This window comes from Temnothorax americanus, unplaced genomic scaffold, assembly GCF_048541705.1.
Source record: "Temnothorax americanus isolate GAGA-0224 unplaced genomic scaffold, ASM4854170v1 Scaffold47, whole genome shotgun sequence".
In the NCBI taxonomy this organism is placed as follows: Eukaryota; Metazoa; Arthropoda; class Insecta; order Hymenoptera; family Formicidae; genus Temnothorax; species Temnothorax americanus.
Window position 1 is genome coordinate 1,092,637 of NW_027509624.1, and position 19,647 is coordinate 1,112,283.

General features: G+C 37.1%; 1 protein-coding gene across 4 annotated transcripts in view; it reads left to right on the forward strand.

Annotated features, from left to right (window-relative positions):
- Kdm3 (Lysine demethylase 3) overlaps nucleotides 1-19,647 on the forward strand; it is a 286,147-nt gene that overhangs the window by 37,739 nt on the left and 228,761 nt on the right. For 3 of the 4 annotated variants that reach the window (XM_077417084.1, XM_077417086.1, XM_077417087.1), the window contains exons 2-4: nucleotides 8,274-8,525; nucleotides 9,900-10,013; nucleotides 18,171-18,365. In XM_077417084.1, the coding sequence (XP_077273210.1) occupies nucleotides 8,274-8,525; nucleotides 9,900-10,013; nucleotides 18,171-18,365 (561 nt within the window). The remainder of the gene's footprint in view (nucleotides 1-8,273; nucleotides 8,526-9,899; nucleotides 10,014-18,170; nucleotides 18,366-19,647) is intronic. The other variant, XM_077417085.1, reaches the window with a different exon arrangement.

Consider the following 19,647-nt stretch of genomic DNA (forward strand, 5'->3'; position numbering starts at 1 on the left):
ACGCAATAAATATCTCGATTATTGTGAAACCGTTTATTACAGTGGATATATTGACCTATAATGGACTGAGAAATACAAAGCTGAATATTACTATGCTAATACATCATAGAGAGTACATTTTTAAAAACGATAAACTGGAAACAGAATAATAAAAGATTATATATATAGAACGAAATTTTTTAAGTATATATTTTTATACAACTCTCAAAAATGCGTTTTTTAATTCGATTCTGCATCGATAACGGGTAAATTGTCATTTGCACGTGTATTAAGAGTTTAGTTGTGAGCTCATAAACGAATCAGTAAAAATCAGTAAAAATGACATTTGCTTTGATCCTCATAAATCAAAACATCGCGCGTTATCAAGATGAGATAAGGAATGCCAAGAAATTGCCAAATGCAAGCTGCATTGCGCGCATCGTCACTCGCGAAATCATATACGTTCGCTCGTGCATTCGAGGATTCCTACCCGGCTGCGCGCGCGAAATGAATAAGAGCAAAACTAATGATGCGGCGAGAGATTCGGGACAGTAACGGTTCCACCGTCACCGGCACACGCGGCACTGCTGAATAACTGTCAGTGCCGGCGGCGGCGCGAAATGAAGAAAGAGTCTGTGCGACTCGATGAGAACGCGGACTCCCGCGAACTCGTCGCCTCTCGTTTGTCTCTCCCGCATTCGCGATGCAATATGGCCGCGATGCTTTTAGCCGGCGAGTGCGAAGAGTGCAAAAAAGTATGCATTTATTTTCTAAAGAAGAAGAATACGGGGCCACGTGATCAATTTAAATTGAAATCAATTTTTTTCTTAATTAAAGGCAATGCTTTTATTTCTGCCTTTCACTAATTGTAAGTGTCTAAAATTCCTTGTCGTAGTTTCGATTTCACGCTTTCTTTTTATTATTATGAAACTTTCGTATTTCCCTCGGTATTTCCAGGATTATTCCAAATCTTCTACATCTTTATTACAGTAATAATTTGGAGAGAATTATTTTATGTGACGTAAAGATAATTTTCTTATTATTTTCTACCATGTCGAAGATCGAGGCTTATGCTTTACTGAAGCTAAGTAATTAGCGTATTATAAGTGAAGTTTTACGGTGTACTAATACAGATTATCTTTATCCTAATCGTAACTCTTATAATAAAAAAATATTAGAATTAATCTCGCAAGATTCCTACAACATATTCATGCACCTGCTTTTTAACGCTTTTTAACTCTCCGTTATTCGGTGTGCTCTTACTGAAATCACATCAAGCATTTTACATTTGTCACGAGGGTTTGTGTTTACTTACAACACAATGTGTAAACAGATGCATCGTTTCACGCACGTTGGAAAAATTTTTTGTTCCACTTGTTGATTCGACTCGCACTCGAGTGTAGGGGGCACATGTTATTTTGAACGGTTGAAGGCTTGTCGTTCGTTTTGATAACCTTGTTACACGGCGTTTACTATCTATGATGTTAATCGAATTATTTTCATTTACCATTCGAAACAAATTGATTGAAAGAGCGACTGCATCGGTGATATTTGCACGCAGTGTAATATAATCGTTTCTGCTAAAAACTGCTCGATCTCTCACATTAATTTGAAACGCCCATCGCGTCGTGATGTTTGATGATCGCGCATATATTAATGATCGCGAAATCGTGAAAACGAAGAGCGCTGTGCGTTGTTTACACGTAATTTACATCGATGAATTCGCGATTTTTTTATTCTATTTGCGCTTTCAATGGAAAAGCGTCGTAACTATACTATATATAATCGCCGTTTTTTAATTACGTTACAAATTTTTCTGATAATCGATACTTTACGTCGAAAAAACGACGCGTAATTTTTCTCCGTGCTGGGTATCTCTAATTTTTGATGTATAACTTCTTGATTAGTAATTTAAATCGACTTCTTCTTTTCGTTGCATACTTTTCCATTCGATTCGGCGACTTTCGGAAAGCCGATTTGGAAAGCCGCTGTGGTTTCTATTCCGTTGGTGTAGTGCGGTTTCTCCTTTATTGTATTCATGACGTCACACCAGTCGTTGACTATTCGTAAGCGCCGGAATACGCTTACGTGCGAGGGAAGTGGCATAACAACTCGACATTAAGAGCCGGCAGAGCGGACAGCTAGTCAGTTTTTGACTGACGTGTTCTTCAATTTAGTATTTAACGATAAGGCCACGGAAAGCGTTGCAAAAATGGACTTGGGAAAATCAACGAAGCGAACTGACGCAGAAAAAGGGGAAGTAAAGAAAAAAATCGATTTACATTTTTAAAATTTATATACTTTTCACAGATTACCCGAATGAGGAGAGTCACATTTTATATTTATTTACGCAAATAGCGTCACTATTGGAAATATAAAGAAATGCCATTCTCTCTACTTTTGTTACTGTATACATAAGTGATAAAATGATATAAAAAATTGGAAGTGTAAATACCGTTTTATTCTGATGAATAATTTATAAAAGCGCGGCGCTGAAAAGTTTCAGTATAAGGGTGTTTTACGTTACGTTGTGGTGTGACTTATCATTGAATTATTGTACGGATCGATATTGCAGTCAGGTCACCTATTTCTTATTTTAAATTTTCAGAGAATAGTATTGATACACACTATCTTTTTATAGAGTGGAGCGAATATCTCATTTCTTTTTATATTTAAGTAATTATTTGTACAGATAATGACATTTAATTGTTTGGATATTACTGAAATCATTGCGATAATAAGTTATTACATGAGTTACTACATTATTCGTATATAACAGAGATATTTTTTCGAACATGTAGATATATATAATAGTATCAAATTATTCGCAATGAATAAAAAATATTATTTTCTATCCATATAGGAATATAAGAAAAAATCCTAATAAAATGTCTAAGAATAAACTCATTGAGGTGCAGTTAGCCGTATATGGACCTGGAGTTTAATAGTGGTAATAAAAGAAATTTTAATAACGAGTAAATAAAGATTCTTTAATCCGATGCGATCACCTCACGTCATAGCCGTCAGGAATGATTGACAGCAGGGAGCTGAGTGCGAGTTCGCCCGAAATCGTCGTTTCGGCTTGACAGGATGCGACAGCCGAGGGAAAGTTCGCTTCCACGCGTGTCTGACAAGCGCCCGCTGTTTCCACTGCGAGTTCTCTCGCGCGGCGAGAAGGGAAATCGCGTTTCGCGACAGGCACGGGAAGCAGGCCGCAGGTGTGTGTGTGTGTGTGTGTAGAAACGAGAGACGCGACTTACGTCATCGCGTTCCTCGCGGATCGAATATTGGATCGGCGCAGCGCGTTGTTACGATTGGCGAACAAGGCCGGCGAAATAACAGGAAGCCGGCCGGCCGTATCGATATATGTGCACACGCGCGGCGCTTGACAGGATATTGACGTACCGTGCTCTCTTTCTCTTTTTTTCTTCTTTTCTTTCTCTTCTGTGCTGAAACCTCCGCTTGGATAGTTGACATTCGCATATTCCGTTCTCGCTCGTGTTCGCGGCCAACGAGGCCAAAATGGAAAAATCGATGCTGTGAACAAGGTCGCGCGTCATCCCCGTAGACCTATAAACCTTTCAAGAAAGAGCCGCAGAGCGGCTCTTTCAATTAAAACTTTTTGTTCTATCAATTAAAATTCCATCATAGGATGATATTAATATTGAGCATACCTTTCTTAATGTTTTTTTTTTTTTTAATTAAGAGAGTATCATGAAGGGTATAAATAAAAGAATTTTAGAATCGATATATCTTTGACAAATTACCATGCATTGTGATTATTATCGCGCGGGTTTTAATATAATGCAGTATATAATATCATAATATTGTAATAACAATATTATATTTGATACTAATTTTAGAATTGATTATTGTTTATGCTGATTTTCAAATACAATATCTCTGAATACGATTCTAATATGATTAGCAAAATGCCAAAATAGGGATTAACCAAAGCTGGAAATGTCTAATTAAACGTTTTAATTTTATCATAAATGATAATTAAGCACTAATAATAATTCTATTTATATTTAATGTATGCGTCTTGTCCAAATATGGCAAACGTCAAAATGAACGAATAATATAAGCGATAAAATGACATCAATTGACATGACATCGTTCATTCGACGATGAACTTTATATAGTTTAATCTTAAAATCTCAAATCTTTAATTTGGTAAATTTGAGAAAGTTAAAAATACATTATAATGGATAAAACAATTTAACGTAAATGTTTCAAGAATTCTTGTTTTTTTTAATAATAAATCTTCTGCAATTATTATATATATATATATATATAATTATTGAACAATTTTATTTTTTTTGGTGTGAATTCCAGTGAATCAGTTGAAAAGATAATAATTTTTTATCTATATATTTTTCTATTTCAGGCAGTTTATATTGAAGATTGGCATTCTTTGCTTTACAAATATGTGCTATATGTTGTCTCGGTATTTGTTGCTCGGTATAAGTTTTCTTAAGAGATTTTATATTGCGGAGCAAATAATATAAAATTCTATCTTACTCTTTTCTTTTTCCTGTCCAAGTCTCGATATAATAAGCAATAATAAAACGTTTTTACCGTCGCGATTGATCGCTTAACACGCTTGTTTATTTTTATGCGCCGACATTTAACCATTTATGTTTATGTTGCGAAATATTATATACGGCGGATATAATTATAATCATATTGTTATACCAATATGCATATACTTATATTTAAGAGATAATATTTAATAATTTTTAGATATGAGAATATTAAGATTTTATATACTTTATTTAAAATTTTCTATATTATTTTTTTAGATATTAATTATTGTTTAAGTTATTTTTTCATTCGTAAGCTCTGTTTTTTATTCTTTCTTATTATTACTATAGTTAAATGTCGGGCATCGTCTACAACAGACGATGATTAGTGGAACGAAGCCGCCCAGTTCTTAATCTCCGTCTGGAACAAGCACGAGTCTGGTACCACACTGGGAGCTGTCTAGTAGTGGGGACTCGAAAAGGGACAAGGGGGGGAGCAGAATGACGTTTAGAACTGGAAGGGAGTCAGAGCCGGTACCGCGGTGGAGGGAGACCATCCGTCCATGGTCGTAGGAGAAGGTTGTGGTAGGTCGCGACGGCAAAATGGCCGGTCTGGATGGTTACCCGGGAAACCATCTGGGCGGTGCTTGGCGTTCACGAGAGGCGGAGCATGATGGCCTTGGCGGCCATTATGGTCTTTCACTCCGAGAGATATCGCCACCTGGTGAGCGTCCCCCGAAACCAAGGGTTAAAACCAGCCTTGGTACCGGGAATATTGCTACCACTCCCCCGGGACCGTCTGGGACACGGATGGGCGAGAGATCGCTCTTCGATTCTGGCATAATTCTCGTGCTCTGGGATAGTTCTGGGATCTCTCTGTCATGTGTCGTAAGATAGTTTATTCTGGTCATTCGAAAACTGGTCATTCCATTCGCTCAAGCCTAGTTTCCTTCCCTTAGAGACACGATATACGGATGATACGAAGATTATCCCGACGGCTTGTATAAACTGTACTTCCGCTTGACTTATTTAACATCGTCAATAAATTGTGCTAATAGTTCATATCGCTATACTAGAGAAAAAAAAGAAAAGACTCTCCCCCTGCATGCCGTCACCGATTTCGATCAATAGACTGGATGTATTGATTAAAACTACGAAAATTACTTTCACTCTTTTAAAATAATGAGGACAATTGTTCTGTCATTATCTACTCTGTCCAATCGACAGAATTTTATTGGATTCATATTGGCATTCTTACTTCTGTCTCTGAAAAAGTAAAAATAAATTTCTACATTATAATAATTTATTATAGGTTTTGCTACAAAATAGTAGTCAGAGTTAAATTAAATGTCAAGTCCATAATATTCATTTAAATAAAACTCTAGCGAAACAACGAAAGTGATAATACGCGTAACAGGATTCACGGTTCTCCAAATTTATATGCTAAAGCGATTCTCGCAGTTTTTTAAATCTTCATTAATATTTGCAACACATCTCGGCGTTGCAACGCGAATTCTTGATAAACCGGGGAGAGCTTCGTCGCGCCTTGGATTACGTCATCCGGGCGGCATCCCCGATGCGCGGGTAATCCGGACGCGCGGGACACGGAAATATAGAAGAGAGATTCCTGCGAAAACGGATTACAATTCCTGACATAGCCCCGCGCCGGTGCCGGAATACCCCCGCGATTCGGATTGCATATGCCAGCAGCAGCGCCATTAAACGCATCGAGCGAGCGAATGGGCGAGCGAGCGCGAGATTACGTTATTATTAATCATCCGTGTACGTCGTTTACGCGGCGCGTCATCCCTCGCCTATTATTAACGGCCGTTGCGCTCCGTAGATATTTACTTATTAATTAGCCGATTAACGTTTTGCAATTATGCCCCGTCACGCTCCACTCACGTACCCGGAAATCGCGCCTCGCTCGTACCTCATCTCGTGTTTCTTCGATTAATAACTGCTACGAATTATTATTGATGTCAGCGATGTGTCACGGTACCGTAGTCGGAGTCTGAAAACGGCCGGCCCGCCATTCCCAAACACATCAATTAATTTCCTGCGGTCATACGAATGCAAATTTATACACTACGCGGTTTTTTTCGATCCCGGAAAGATAAGCGGCATCGATCGATGCTTTAATAGATATATAGTTGTACAATTATTAGATATATTACTGGCGCCGGCAAATTGAGTCATCGCATGTCTCTATTATTTTGCAGAATATCTTTCTGATCTGTACTTTTTGTTGAATAATTCCATTTCAATGATATTTTATTTTTACGTTCTTACAAGGCACTTTCTCGTATTATTTAAAACACTTGGCACGTTCTATCTCATATGTCTTATATGCGGTATAATTACAAAGCACTGTTGATCATGCACGGTATTAGTCAGATACCGAATTGAGTATTTGCGGTCACGCCGCGGCGATTTCTATGAGCGCACTCCGCTCGTAAATGCTGATTTATCAATTAATTGGCTGACGCCCCGTGACCGCATTGAGTCACGCTCTCCCCTTATGATTACGATGACCCCAGTGCGCCAGACAGGCGAAGGGGTGGTATGTCATACGATATTCCAAGGGAATTTAGAACCGGATACCTCGATGCGAAGTATTAATCTGCAAATATAACGCATACATTCTTGCGCTGATCTGTGAAAATAATCTTTCTCATCGATATCATGCGAACACATTTTGCATAAAGGCGCCAATATTTTATTTTTCAATTAATTTGTAATAAGTAATCTTAACGTTAACAGAAATTCAGCTTGAAATTTTGATGGTAAATATATACTTTGTGTCGAAATTTGGGGGAAATCGGAAATAGGAGACGTTTATTTAAATTTACGCTATAATACGGTAGGGCGTGCGCTTTCACAGAGGCCACGGAACACGGAATGACTATCCGTCATTTGAATCAGCTCCCCGCGTCCGAATTTCGGTCGCGTTGACAAAGCCTGAGAGTAAACCGAGCGTGCGGATCGTGCTACATTCCGCTTCCTGCAGAACCCCTTCCGTTATCCTGACAGTCAGCACTTTCTGCTTCAGGCCAGAGGTTATATGAATAATACATATTAATTGCGTTATTCCTATATACCATCTTCTCTCCCTTTGTATAAATATGTATACCAGCATATTCGAGACAATCTCACCATCGACGCGTCAATTCGTTGCGTGTGTTTCGGGAGGAACGCGAAACAAGAGGCTCGATAAGAGCGCATGAATATCACGATAATAGGCGTTGATAATTAACTGGTGGCTGTTACCGTGGATAGCTGAAAAGGTTCCGCCCCGCGCACCGTTCGCATGATAACCGCTCGTTGAGAACGGTTTAATCCTTAATCCCTCGTGATTCCGTGGAATAAGTAGAACCTGCACGGATTTCACTTTATTATTTGTACTACACAGCATTTGTTTTGGAACAACGGACACATTACAACTTAAAAAATGATTATGTAGAGAATTATTTTCGTAATGCTGTTTAATTGAAAAGATTATTTGCGAAATGTTTTTGTACCAAATTTCTCACAGAAATACGCTTGGATATTATATATCAGAGCAGCAAAATATTATTGAAATGTTATTAATTATTATAACTAGTATGTATATAGATATACCTATTTGTTTCAACATTATATTACCAATTTGTATTGTCAGCTCACTTTTGTTAAGTGCTAAAATATAGAGGCTTTGTCTTTCGACCAGTTGCTTTAATATATTTACATTTGCACTTAATATATAAGCGTTCGATCATATGCTTGCAGATCCTCGTAGAGTACGACGACGTAGAGTGGCAAAGGAGGGAGTGGCTGTCACCACATAGGGATGCCGTATTCTCCTTCTTTCTCATTGAACGAGGTCTCTACTGGGCCGAACGACCTGACCCCAGGCACGCCAGTCTCATCCCCATCGATCATCACAATCACGCGAACAATAACCACCATCAGCACCGCATTAACGGGAAACCGCTCAGGGGCGCCACGGCGGTCGCCGACACCGTTGCTTGGCCAGCTCTCGTAAGTATAAATAAACTGTATCTATTTGTTTTACGAACGTTGTTACGAATTCTTGGACGACCTTGCTTCGTTTTTTCTCAACGAAAGAAAAAAAATACATCGAGGCATTGATCAATTTCACCATCATTTAATATTTTACTTTACAAATTAAATTGCAAGGATATATCAAATTCTAAAAGGAGAATTAAAATTGAATATTAAAAATAAAGAGAGACTTTGCTTCTTAAATCTTCGTTAAACATGACTTCGAAAGCGAAAGACGTACAACTTCTTTTTCTATAATATTTACACGTATTACAAATGACAGAACTTTTTTGTCTTGTTCAGAAATGTAGATTAGAAAAATTATACAATATTGTCGAGAAAGTATTTTTATCAGAATTGTTTTTATCAAACATCATGCAATACACGCATAATACAATATTCACGCATGAAATTCCGGCAATAATTTGTCACGTGTGATTTCCTTCGAATTATACAGGAAAGCCATCACGATTTACCATTTTTAATGCATATCTCATATTTTAACGATGATAATTGAGGAATGCTCGCGATTCTATTCGAATATTAATTAGTTCGTGGTTAATTAATGAAATACTCAATTCTTCATTTTTGTTGAATAAATTTTATAATCGACACAATTCGACCGCTACAAAACAGACTGCAATGCCGCATGTTCCATTGGCTCGGCGCTCTTTTTCACATTAAAATTTTAATGCTTCAATTGAGTGAGCTTAATTATTTTGCGAAGACTCAACGACGCAAAAATAATTACATCTATATAATTTAAAATTTTTGCCTTCTCTATACGGTCTTTATAAGGGAATTCTAGCAGAATGCAACGTTGTATATAAATATCACCAAAATATCATTACCGTGACTGTTGATATTTATTTCTATTTCTTTTAAATATTAGTTAATTTTGTTTGAAAATATGGTAGCGTATGACGTCCAAATTATTAATTATATTTTTTTATAAAATATGAATGGTTTTTTTTAAATAAATTTCTTTTATTTATACGCTATTTATATCGTAAGCTAATTCTATTTTCATCAAATAATTAATCTCGGTTGAGATTTTTAATTAATTTGTCAGCCAAAATCCACCCACTTTATATAAAATTAAAATATAATCTTCTCATTAAATAAATGAATTAAATATCTGTTTTTTAAAAATGCTCTGGTGCAAATTTTGTTATTATATTATCTTTTGTGATGATATTCAGTTTTTTTGACGTTTTGATGTAAATTGAATTAACTAAATACAGTAGTATGCACACGTTGAATAGAAATATGCTGCTTGGACGGGTTGAACTAAAATGTTATTCTATGCGGAATAGTACATATAATCGAAAATCTCACGTTTGTTTCTAGACTTTCTATCCTCTCGTGGCACGCGCCGAGTTGCACGAGGACGCTATGCCGATCGAGTTTATGCAAGATCGCAAATTGGACTTCGTCGACTATTCGAAGTTAAAGCCGTTCACTGTAAGTATATCACATATCTCAATTGTTCCGATTGTTTAAGATTAACCACTTGATATACTGTAACGCTATGCGTATATAATATAACAAATAATTGTTTAATTATCTTCGTGATTCATTATATAAAGTGATAATTTATATTTTCAAACAAATACTAATGTAGCGTTAATGTTTAATTATTAATTATCATACAGCTATAAATAAATTTCTTGAAATTTTCTGCAACAAATTTATCACTTTTATCAATTTTAATTTTTTTTTATGTTAACGTCAATTTTCATATTAATTTATAATTTTCATATTAATCTTACAATTAGACGGTCATTATGCATATAGTTAATACGGCATTAAGATATTTAATCTTTTCAACTCCTTGAGACACATGAAAGTTAAACGTGCGACGAAGATAGCGTTTTCGTTTAGTATAGAAAGAATTTTTATGATCCGAAAGTAAGTATTTTTTAACTACTCGTTCGCGCGTGTGGTTACTTTCATGTAAAACGCGAGGAAATGTAAAAAGTATAAAACTTGCGCGGGCGACGAGAGACACGGTGACAATTTTCGCTGACCAAGGTACATTGACGCAATCCGTTATCTCGTTTCCCTGCTAATTTCCTCGCCGCCATGGCGTTCTGCACATTTCACGCGCGAGATGCGATAGAGTATTCCGAAAACGATTAAGAGCCCGCGAGCCGGGCGAGTTTGGTCGGCGAACGTGGTATAGCGCGTTGCAGCGGCCACTTCCGCTTTACGACTGGAAACTTACTTCGCGTTAGGGGCCTCGCTGGGAACTTAGTTAGGGAACAAGTTCCGGCGCCATTGGCGCATCCGACACTCCTCCGGGGGCAACGGATGCGAATGCGAGCCCGCGCGTCTCTTCCCCTCCCGCGAGTCGTACCGCTGCTGTAAGTAATCTTTCACGGAGGCTCGTTGTCCAACTTCTCGTAAGAGCTACGCGGAGGAGTTAACCGAACTTGCCCTGCTGGAAGGAGCAGCTGAGCTTTGACTCAAGAGTTTCTCGTTTCACTTTCGCGTATATATGTGAAGGAGTTATGTTCGCGAGCGTGGCAAAACTTTTCGCGAGATATTTCTTTCTGAACTGGAAATTTTATTATTTCGTGATGACAAATATAATTGGAAAAATTTATTAAAGGGAAGATATACGTGTTTGAATTATTTAGGACAAACATGTGTGTGTGCAATGTGTGTGTGTGTGCAAAATGAACAAGTTTTTACATGTAAAACTTTCTGCAAAATAATTTAAAACTATTAATTTTGATATGCTGTTTACAATCGTTTAAATTTATTTGTTAATATGTCGCCATTGCAACAACAACAAAAATTTTTAAATTTTATTTTATTTTTTTGTACAACTGGATACTGTTTTTTATTATTTTATTTATTTTATCATCGTGAATATTTCACTAAACTTTACGAACTAATTATCAGAGTGCTAAGTAATGCGTTTACCTGATGCTTCTAAATTCGTTCATTTCCTATCTTAATACATTAGTACAATTAATCGACCATTCATTAAAACACAAGAGATAAAATCGCTCAAATTTCACTACACGAACGTATACGATTAGCAAACTCCCCCCTTCCCCGATATTAACCTTTGACCTTCGATTAATCGACTTTCCATCGGATATCAGTTTGAGACAGTTGTAATGAATGAGCATGCAGAAACTTCCACGCTTTCATCAGGGAAGCTCTGAGATAGGAAAACACTCGACCGAGATAATAAATCGATCAGCCCGATCCCTCTTCGCGAGGGTGAAAGAACAGTGCGCACGTACGTTGTGTGTGTGTGTGTGTGTGTGTGTGTGTGTGTGTGTTTGGTGGGTGTGCGTGCGGCCACTTCGGAAGTTGCCGCACTTCTGTTAGGGTAGGAAGAGTTGAGCGAGGTGGAATTGTTTCCAAGTAATTAAACTACCGGGAAACTTTTACCGTTAAAACTTTTTCCCGCTTCGGCGGCGGTATACGAGGCCGTAAGTCGTTTACATGCGCGGCGAGAACTTTCAGTCCGGCGCGCCGCGGCGGTCAGGTTCAGGTGTGTCTTACCTTTCAGATCCGCCCTTATTTATCCTACCACGTGCGACTTACAATTAGTCCATTTCAAAAAAGACGTATTACCTTCGTGACCTGTGCACTAAGGATGCTTTGAGAAATATCCCGGTACTTTATAGCAGACAAGTTCCTTTTTTTTTTTGCTTGACATTTATAATCGAGTTTAGCATCTTAAATCGAGGTAATGTATCACGAGACGTCGACATTTATAATAAATTTAAAACAATTCCCTTTTTAATCTGAAATTTTGTGCGATCTGTTTCGACAAACTGGCTCGCGAAGCCATTTAGTATCACTCCGAATTCTTTCTGTGACAATATAAATCGGTCCTCGCTTGAACAACAAATTTTTTTCGAGCAGCTATAGATCTTTACTTTTAGTTGTGGACCGGTGCACTCGCGGCTCGTCGAGAAAAGGAGAAAGTCGGCGGTTAAGTGCATGCCGAAAAAAAAAAGAAATACAAAAGGAACGAAGAAACGGCCGCGGCGCGAGGGGCCAAATTCGTCCGGGGGGCAAAGTTGCGCGCGAGTCTGCTGACCCTGAACTATAAATGCAACGAGTTCTTTCTCCCCGCTGCGTCGCATACCTAACATGCGTGCACTTGCGCGCGACGTCGCTCGGAGACGTCGCACTCGCTTTGCTCTCGTTGCCGTGGGTATGTCATGGACGAACGCAACCGCAACTTCTCACCCCGCGAGTATTAAACTTTTATATGTGCATCGAAAGTATTAATAGTATGTATCGTTTTATAAAATAATTAAAATTGTCTTAGAGAAAAATAAATTTTACGTCATCGGGGCTTAAGAGCAGCGGATTTAGAATAGACTTAGAAAAGGATCTAAGTCCTTTGTAGAAAGTGAAATAAATCAGACAAAAGGTGTATACATGCGTAACACGATCCAACGAAAAGAAATAGGAAATCTTCATCAGTGGATTTCAGAGCTGCAATCATCTAACTTGTTGAGAAAAGGTCGTCCCGCACGCATGTGGCCGTTTCTGCTTGCTGCCGGCGACGTTGCCTGTTAGTTTGACGATTCGCATCGGTAACGCGCGTGCACGTGCGTCAGAACGTTGAAAAGCGGCCAAGACGAGGCGCCAACATATTCCCGTTCTATCTAACGGTCCTTGGCCAAGTGCAGCGACGATGCTGCGTTATACCCTCGATCTCCCTTCACGCGATCCTCGCGTAGAAGTAAGAACTCCGGATCCCTGCCTGAAAGGTGCTCACTACGAAGAGAAGCATGTTATTTCTCTTACCTTTAAGATCCTATTCATTTAAACGCACAAGAACGATTATTCCAGCGGCTTATAGCCATTCTTAATCGAACTTTATATGATAATGATTTTATATTAAAATTTATGATAATTTATTATTTATATAATTATAAAATTATTACACTTATATATATTAAAATTGTGATAATTTATTATATTTATAATAATTTTTTATATTTTATTATAATATATAATATTTTTAATAAAAGCTTTGTTTAGAATTTTCGAAATATTGAATTTGAATATTACAGTTATGCCAAAGGCTTGATACTTCGAGAGAGAGAAGGTTAACTTTTTGCAAACTGAAATTACATATATCCATGTAATACCTAATTACGCGGGCGGCGGAAATATATAGCTCCTTTATAAAAGATATAATCTATCTGCTGTGTGTGTGCATCGATCATCGGCAAAGTTTAAATACGAGACGATTAGTAATAAGTATATAAGTATCGCAGCAGTAATATCGAGAAATATCGGAGTTGATGTGTTCATTATTGAGTCAATTTTCGAGTTAGGTACAGACGCCGCTGAAAAAAGTAATTGCACGCGAGTAATTTTATTGCGCACAAATGGTACACGAGCGTCTGTCTGTGCCTTCAATTTAAACTTTACGACAGTCACTTGTCTATAGTCACTTTATCTGCCGGCGCTTTGGTCCCGTGATTGTACCGGTGAACGCATCGCGATTAATGGCGGACGCGTTCTTAATTAAGAAACTCCTTAATTAATTAGCTGCCGCGTGGCAACTGCTAACGAGTACCCGCGGCGCGTGATAGAACGATAACAGTCGACACTGGTCGGCATGAGCCGTGATTTTCCAACCGATAATTTTCATTCCGAGAGGTATTCGCGCTTGATAATTGGGGAATTTATTCGAAAAGAAGTACACGAACAATTTTGATCAATACTAAAATCTAAGATTTAAAAGAAGATATTTTGAAATATGCAGCAGTATTACCCGAAAACATAAACCTCTGAGGATAATTTACAAGTATATAGAAAACACGATATACATCATAGATAATACATTATACAATTAACATATTTTATATTTTTGTATTTTTCTGGGAATTAAATTACATAATATATAATAATGTGCAATTTGATGTGCATTTCAGAAATATTGTATATAAATGTATATGAATATATTGTCAACGATCGAGAGCTTTTATTAAATTAATATTTTATAACATTAATTTATTTTCATTAACGTGTGATTGTGGAGACAGGAGTATTTCAATAATTATTATTTTCTCTAATATTTATACACTTTTCTGTTTCTAGCAATGTGTGTATGTATGTATATGTAAAAAATAATTAATGAGGTAAAAATTGAGTTTTCAAGAAATCAGGCCGGTCATAAAATCTTATTCTGACTTGAGCAAAATAAATATTTCTGGATTTGAAATAAAATGAAAATTGATATATCACATAATAAGCTTCAAAATTTATCATGAGACGGACAATGCCCGTTTCGTCGGTATGCTAATTCAGCTCAAGAACTTCGTAGGAAAGAAAAATATATAGAAGACACACGTGGACGAAATTTCGTTTGAAAATTGCATCGCGGTAGCGAAGAGGAAAAAACGGCGAGAATATGATCGGAGATAGGATTTGGTTGGCGTTTTTTGAACGAGAAAAAATCTCTGGAAACGGTCTCGGAGCAAGCGATTCATAACGTGGGGTCGTAATCCATAAACCATAAATAAGGAACGCTTCGGTGTCTCTCAGTCCCCCGTGCCGAATGACATCCCTGAATCGAATTATCGTGCGTATACGAATAATTCAACGACCGACAGATAATCTCGTTGACCCCGAGACCGATCCCGGTCGTTCATTTCCACATTATAATTGGTGCACGATGTGTCCAGACGGGCGCTATTTCTCGTTTCGATATCGACATTTAACGACAGTAATGGCTCGACGAATGAAAAATACGTTTCGCGAACCGTTCACGACGATCGTCTTCGCACCGATGCCATATGTTGCGCGAAATCCTCTATCGATTGGACTCCGCGGTAAACGGGTCTTCTCTTGAGTGCGCGGAGAACGATTTTACAATGGTTACAAACGACGAGAATGACGGTTGATATAGTTATTTGCAAGCACTTTCGTTTATGATGGACGAGAAGATCGCGAGAACTTATGCTATACGTACACGCGCGCACATACATATAAAAGCGTACATAGATCTCGCACGAAACGATAATTTAGACGATAATTTAAGGATGTGGGATACTGCTGGGCATTTATCTAAACACGTTGCATGTTACACGTCTAGGAAAGTTCTTATCTAAATAAATATCTCGCTTGACTTTCGCGAAAATATAATCGTTGAGACAGGAGCGCTTTAATTATATAGTATATTTTTTATAATGCTTTACGTATCTTTCTATCTTTGGGCATGAAAAATGGTAATTTAGATAAAACGGATTAGTATAAAAACAGATAATTTTTAACGAATGAAGACCGAAATTTTCTAGTTTAAAATTCTTGACATTTTTGCAATACGTCAGTAATGAGATTAAGCATTGAAAAAGTGATATATTTTTAATCAGTGTTTTTTGTTATTCTTGCTGTAAAAATTTCTATGAAATGTGAAGACGTTGAGAAAAATAATAAAACTGACGTAATTTTAATTATATTACTTAGCAGTCTGCAAAGTTCACCCTGCACTTTGCATATTAACGATAGGAATACCTAGTTTGCAGATTATATCGAGTTCGAGATGTACGTCATATTTCCAGAAAAGTAATTATTACTCGCGTAATTACGCAGTTCTCTTCGATTGCGCAAGGTTGACGCTTTTCCATCTCTCAAGCATTTATTTCGTTCGATTCACTCGCGTAATAAAGACTTCAGGAATAACCGGGAAAAAGTTGGGAAAATATACGCAAACCGTAGCGGACATAAGATAATAACAGTTGGCAACAAAAGTTAAGTTTATACCATTAAATCTGGTCGAATCGTAATGCCTCCTCTCGCTTGGTCGCGGTCATCCGCCTTTTTTTAATCTACAGACTGATCGACAAATATAGGGGCGATTTTCCGTCATTGAAAATATGACGGACTTCTGTCAACAAATTAATTTTTTGTCAATATGATGAATACTATATTTCTTTATCAGCTTGTTGATTAAGTAACAAATTAAAATCTTAAAGTTGACTTGAAATCAAAGAGAAGAACAAGTTTATCGAGGAAAGGAAGCGCGATTGGTCCCGCACGGAAACTCTATGCAAAGCCTCGTGAATCGCGTTCACGACGAGCGCTGTGCAGACATTAAGTGCTCTCGTGCTTCGGTAATAACGCTCTAATTGCCGTTGTATTACTACCATTAACGCGCTTCGCGCCGTCACGCTGTGCGCAACGCGATTGCATAACGCGCGTCTGACGTAACGGCGTATAGCGATGACGTAATGTACACTCGGTGTGCTCGCTCGAGCGCGTAGTCGTCATCGGGGGAAAAAAGAAGTTATCGCAAAACAAAGCGAAAATTAACATTATCCCTCCCTCTTTGAATCTACATAATATCCTCAAGAGAGTTCCCGTTGTTACGAATTATATTATTTTTAAATGTACTCTTCAACAAGGGGCCATTTAGGATCGGTGGCAAAAATGATGAAATACAAACTTATGTAACTTTGCGAGAAATACTTGTAGAACCATTTCCAAAGAAACGTTTTCAAATCTAAGCACCTTGCTTTCAAAGTTTGTCGAACTCTCTTTTCGGCGATTTTCTCCTGCTTGAAAATAGCATCATTTTAAATCAACCGTGCAAAATTGATAAGAATACTTTAATTTTGAGATTATGCATAGATTCGAGTTACATAAATCGGAAAATTAGTTTTAATCTAAAAATGGAATATTTTTGTCAACATCGTACGGTCGACTTGGAAATGATGTCACTTAAAAGTTGTAGCCACTCATTTGCACGTTATATAAAGTTCAGTTTGTTAATATGTAGTACGGGCGCGACAAAACAAATTAAGTATTAATTACAGTTCTTCGACTATTTATAACCCGAGAAGCCAGACAGTGATGTAATTAACGTTTTTCAATGCCACCTTTTGATTGGCGCTCTAATGCGTTAGAAATTATCGAGACATCCAATTATAGATTTGATAACAAAAGGATATTAAATATTCCGATGCTAATTTCTGTTTCATCAGATCTAATTTCTCGACAGACGCCAGCACTTTTACGAGTGTGAATAAAACGTTCTGCTATATCGATTATTGCTGGGGTTGCATATAGATAATATGCTACTTCCGTGTTCTCCTTAATCAGATTTGATATTTCAAGTTTCAACGTATTGTTTTTGTGACTGTTCAGCTTTTTATTCCCGTCACGCTATAATTGTATTAATACGTGAGATAAAAACAAAGTCAACGAACAAGATAGAATGCGCATCAGCTTCTATATTATACTTATAATTAGACACATAATGGCACATTACGCGTATTCAAGTATTTTGCCTTATTATTTTTATAAAATAAAATAATTAAAGTTTTATTCATATCGCACTTATCAATTATATTTGAAAATTATAAGTAAAATACACACACAATAAAGCGTAGTACGAATCGCAGTCTGTTTTTTTAGACGGGGGAACAAAATCTCGTGCGCTCAGGTTTCCGTAAAGTTTTTATTCCCTTTGTTATCTCTTATCACATTGTGAGAGTTCTTCCTCCTTCGTTATTTTTCCTTCCAAAATCGCGGACAGCTTCTCGAGCAGAGAAGAATAGTCCGCTCTTCTTAATCAAGTTCCACGGGCGAAGCTTTAACCTCAGTCTTTTTTGCTTGTCTTTGCAGCAGGACTGGGAGCTGACTAAGGGCGCGATGCCCTGGGGAAACGCCGTTAGGAGATGGGCCGAGATGCAGGACGGTCAGAGGATCCTGCTGACTACGCCCAGCGTTCTGGTCGGCTTCAGAGTCGAAGTTTATCGGGCGGAAGGCACCACACAATGGTACACAGCCGTGATCGTCGGTTACAACGAGTCCACCAAGGTAAGTCCGGCCAGATAATAAATATTACAGGGACGTGTTATCAGTAGATTGGAAATATCTTGCCGCAATTTTTGGGGGTCTCTTACTCTGTGATCGTTTGACCTATAACGGTTTAATTTTAAATTCGTCAACGTTTTTATCAAGATTTAATACTTTATACAAGTTATATTATGAATTGATATTTAAGAAAAGTGATTTACATTGTGACAAATGTCACTTGAACAAATCGAAAATTACAGATCGCTGTTTAGCCAATGTAATCTCTTTATTTTAACGACATAAATTTGGTTCTATTTTGGTGAAATCGAATGAAATTACAAGAAAAGAAATTAAATTTTGTTCGATATTATTCTAGAGTTAGAGCGCAGGGGATTTTAGAATTAATCTGAATTAATTCATTATTTCCAAATTAATAATAAGCCAAGATTAAAAAGAAAACAGTTTTAATTTTAATGACAGCTCTGCAAGAAGACACATTCGTTAATTATTAAGCAAACAGTCATTATTAGAATCATATTGTTCTGAACATTTACTAATTGTAAGTTTATTTTAGTGAACTTCTAAATTTTATACATCTGCAAAGTGGAAAATTATAGGGCATTTAATCATATATTTATATATAACGTATGTATAGAGTAATTTAAATTAAGACATTTAAAATTTTTGGAAATATAGATAATTGGTTATTTATATTTTACCAACTTTTTTTGCACATTTATAGATATATTTATAGTTTTTATTTTTATTTCTCAATATTTATTTTATTGATTAAATACTTTTTGAAGATAATTTTGGCATACAGTTTTTTCCATCATATTTAGTATTTTAAAATATATTATACGACGAAGCTGTATCCTGATTTGTCATAACACTATAGAAAGTATAAAACGTATCTCAAAGTAACTTAAACGAGCCAATTTTCTTCGACCGATATTTCCAGCGTTTTTTTCATCGTTAAACATCCTAAGGTAGAGAAACGAACGACAGACTCGCGTCTTTGCGAAAGTAATCTTCCTCGTCTTGTCTCTCGGCGAGAAAGCTTCCGATAATTTATCCTGACACTGGCGCGGCATTCCTATTGGAAAACTAAATCCCTGAAATAGTCCGCGACGAGAAAACGTTTCGGAAAAGGCGCGGAGATCGAAAGGCGAAGAAACATAAAATATCGGTTGGGTTGTCTGAGGGAGCTTTTGTCGCTAGCGCGCTTTTTCTTTTCTGTCTCTTTATTCCCTTCGTATATATGTCTGTCTCGAATATTTCTCGAAAGTACCGGTGGAATCGA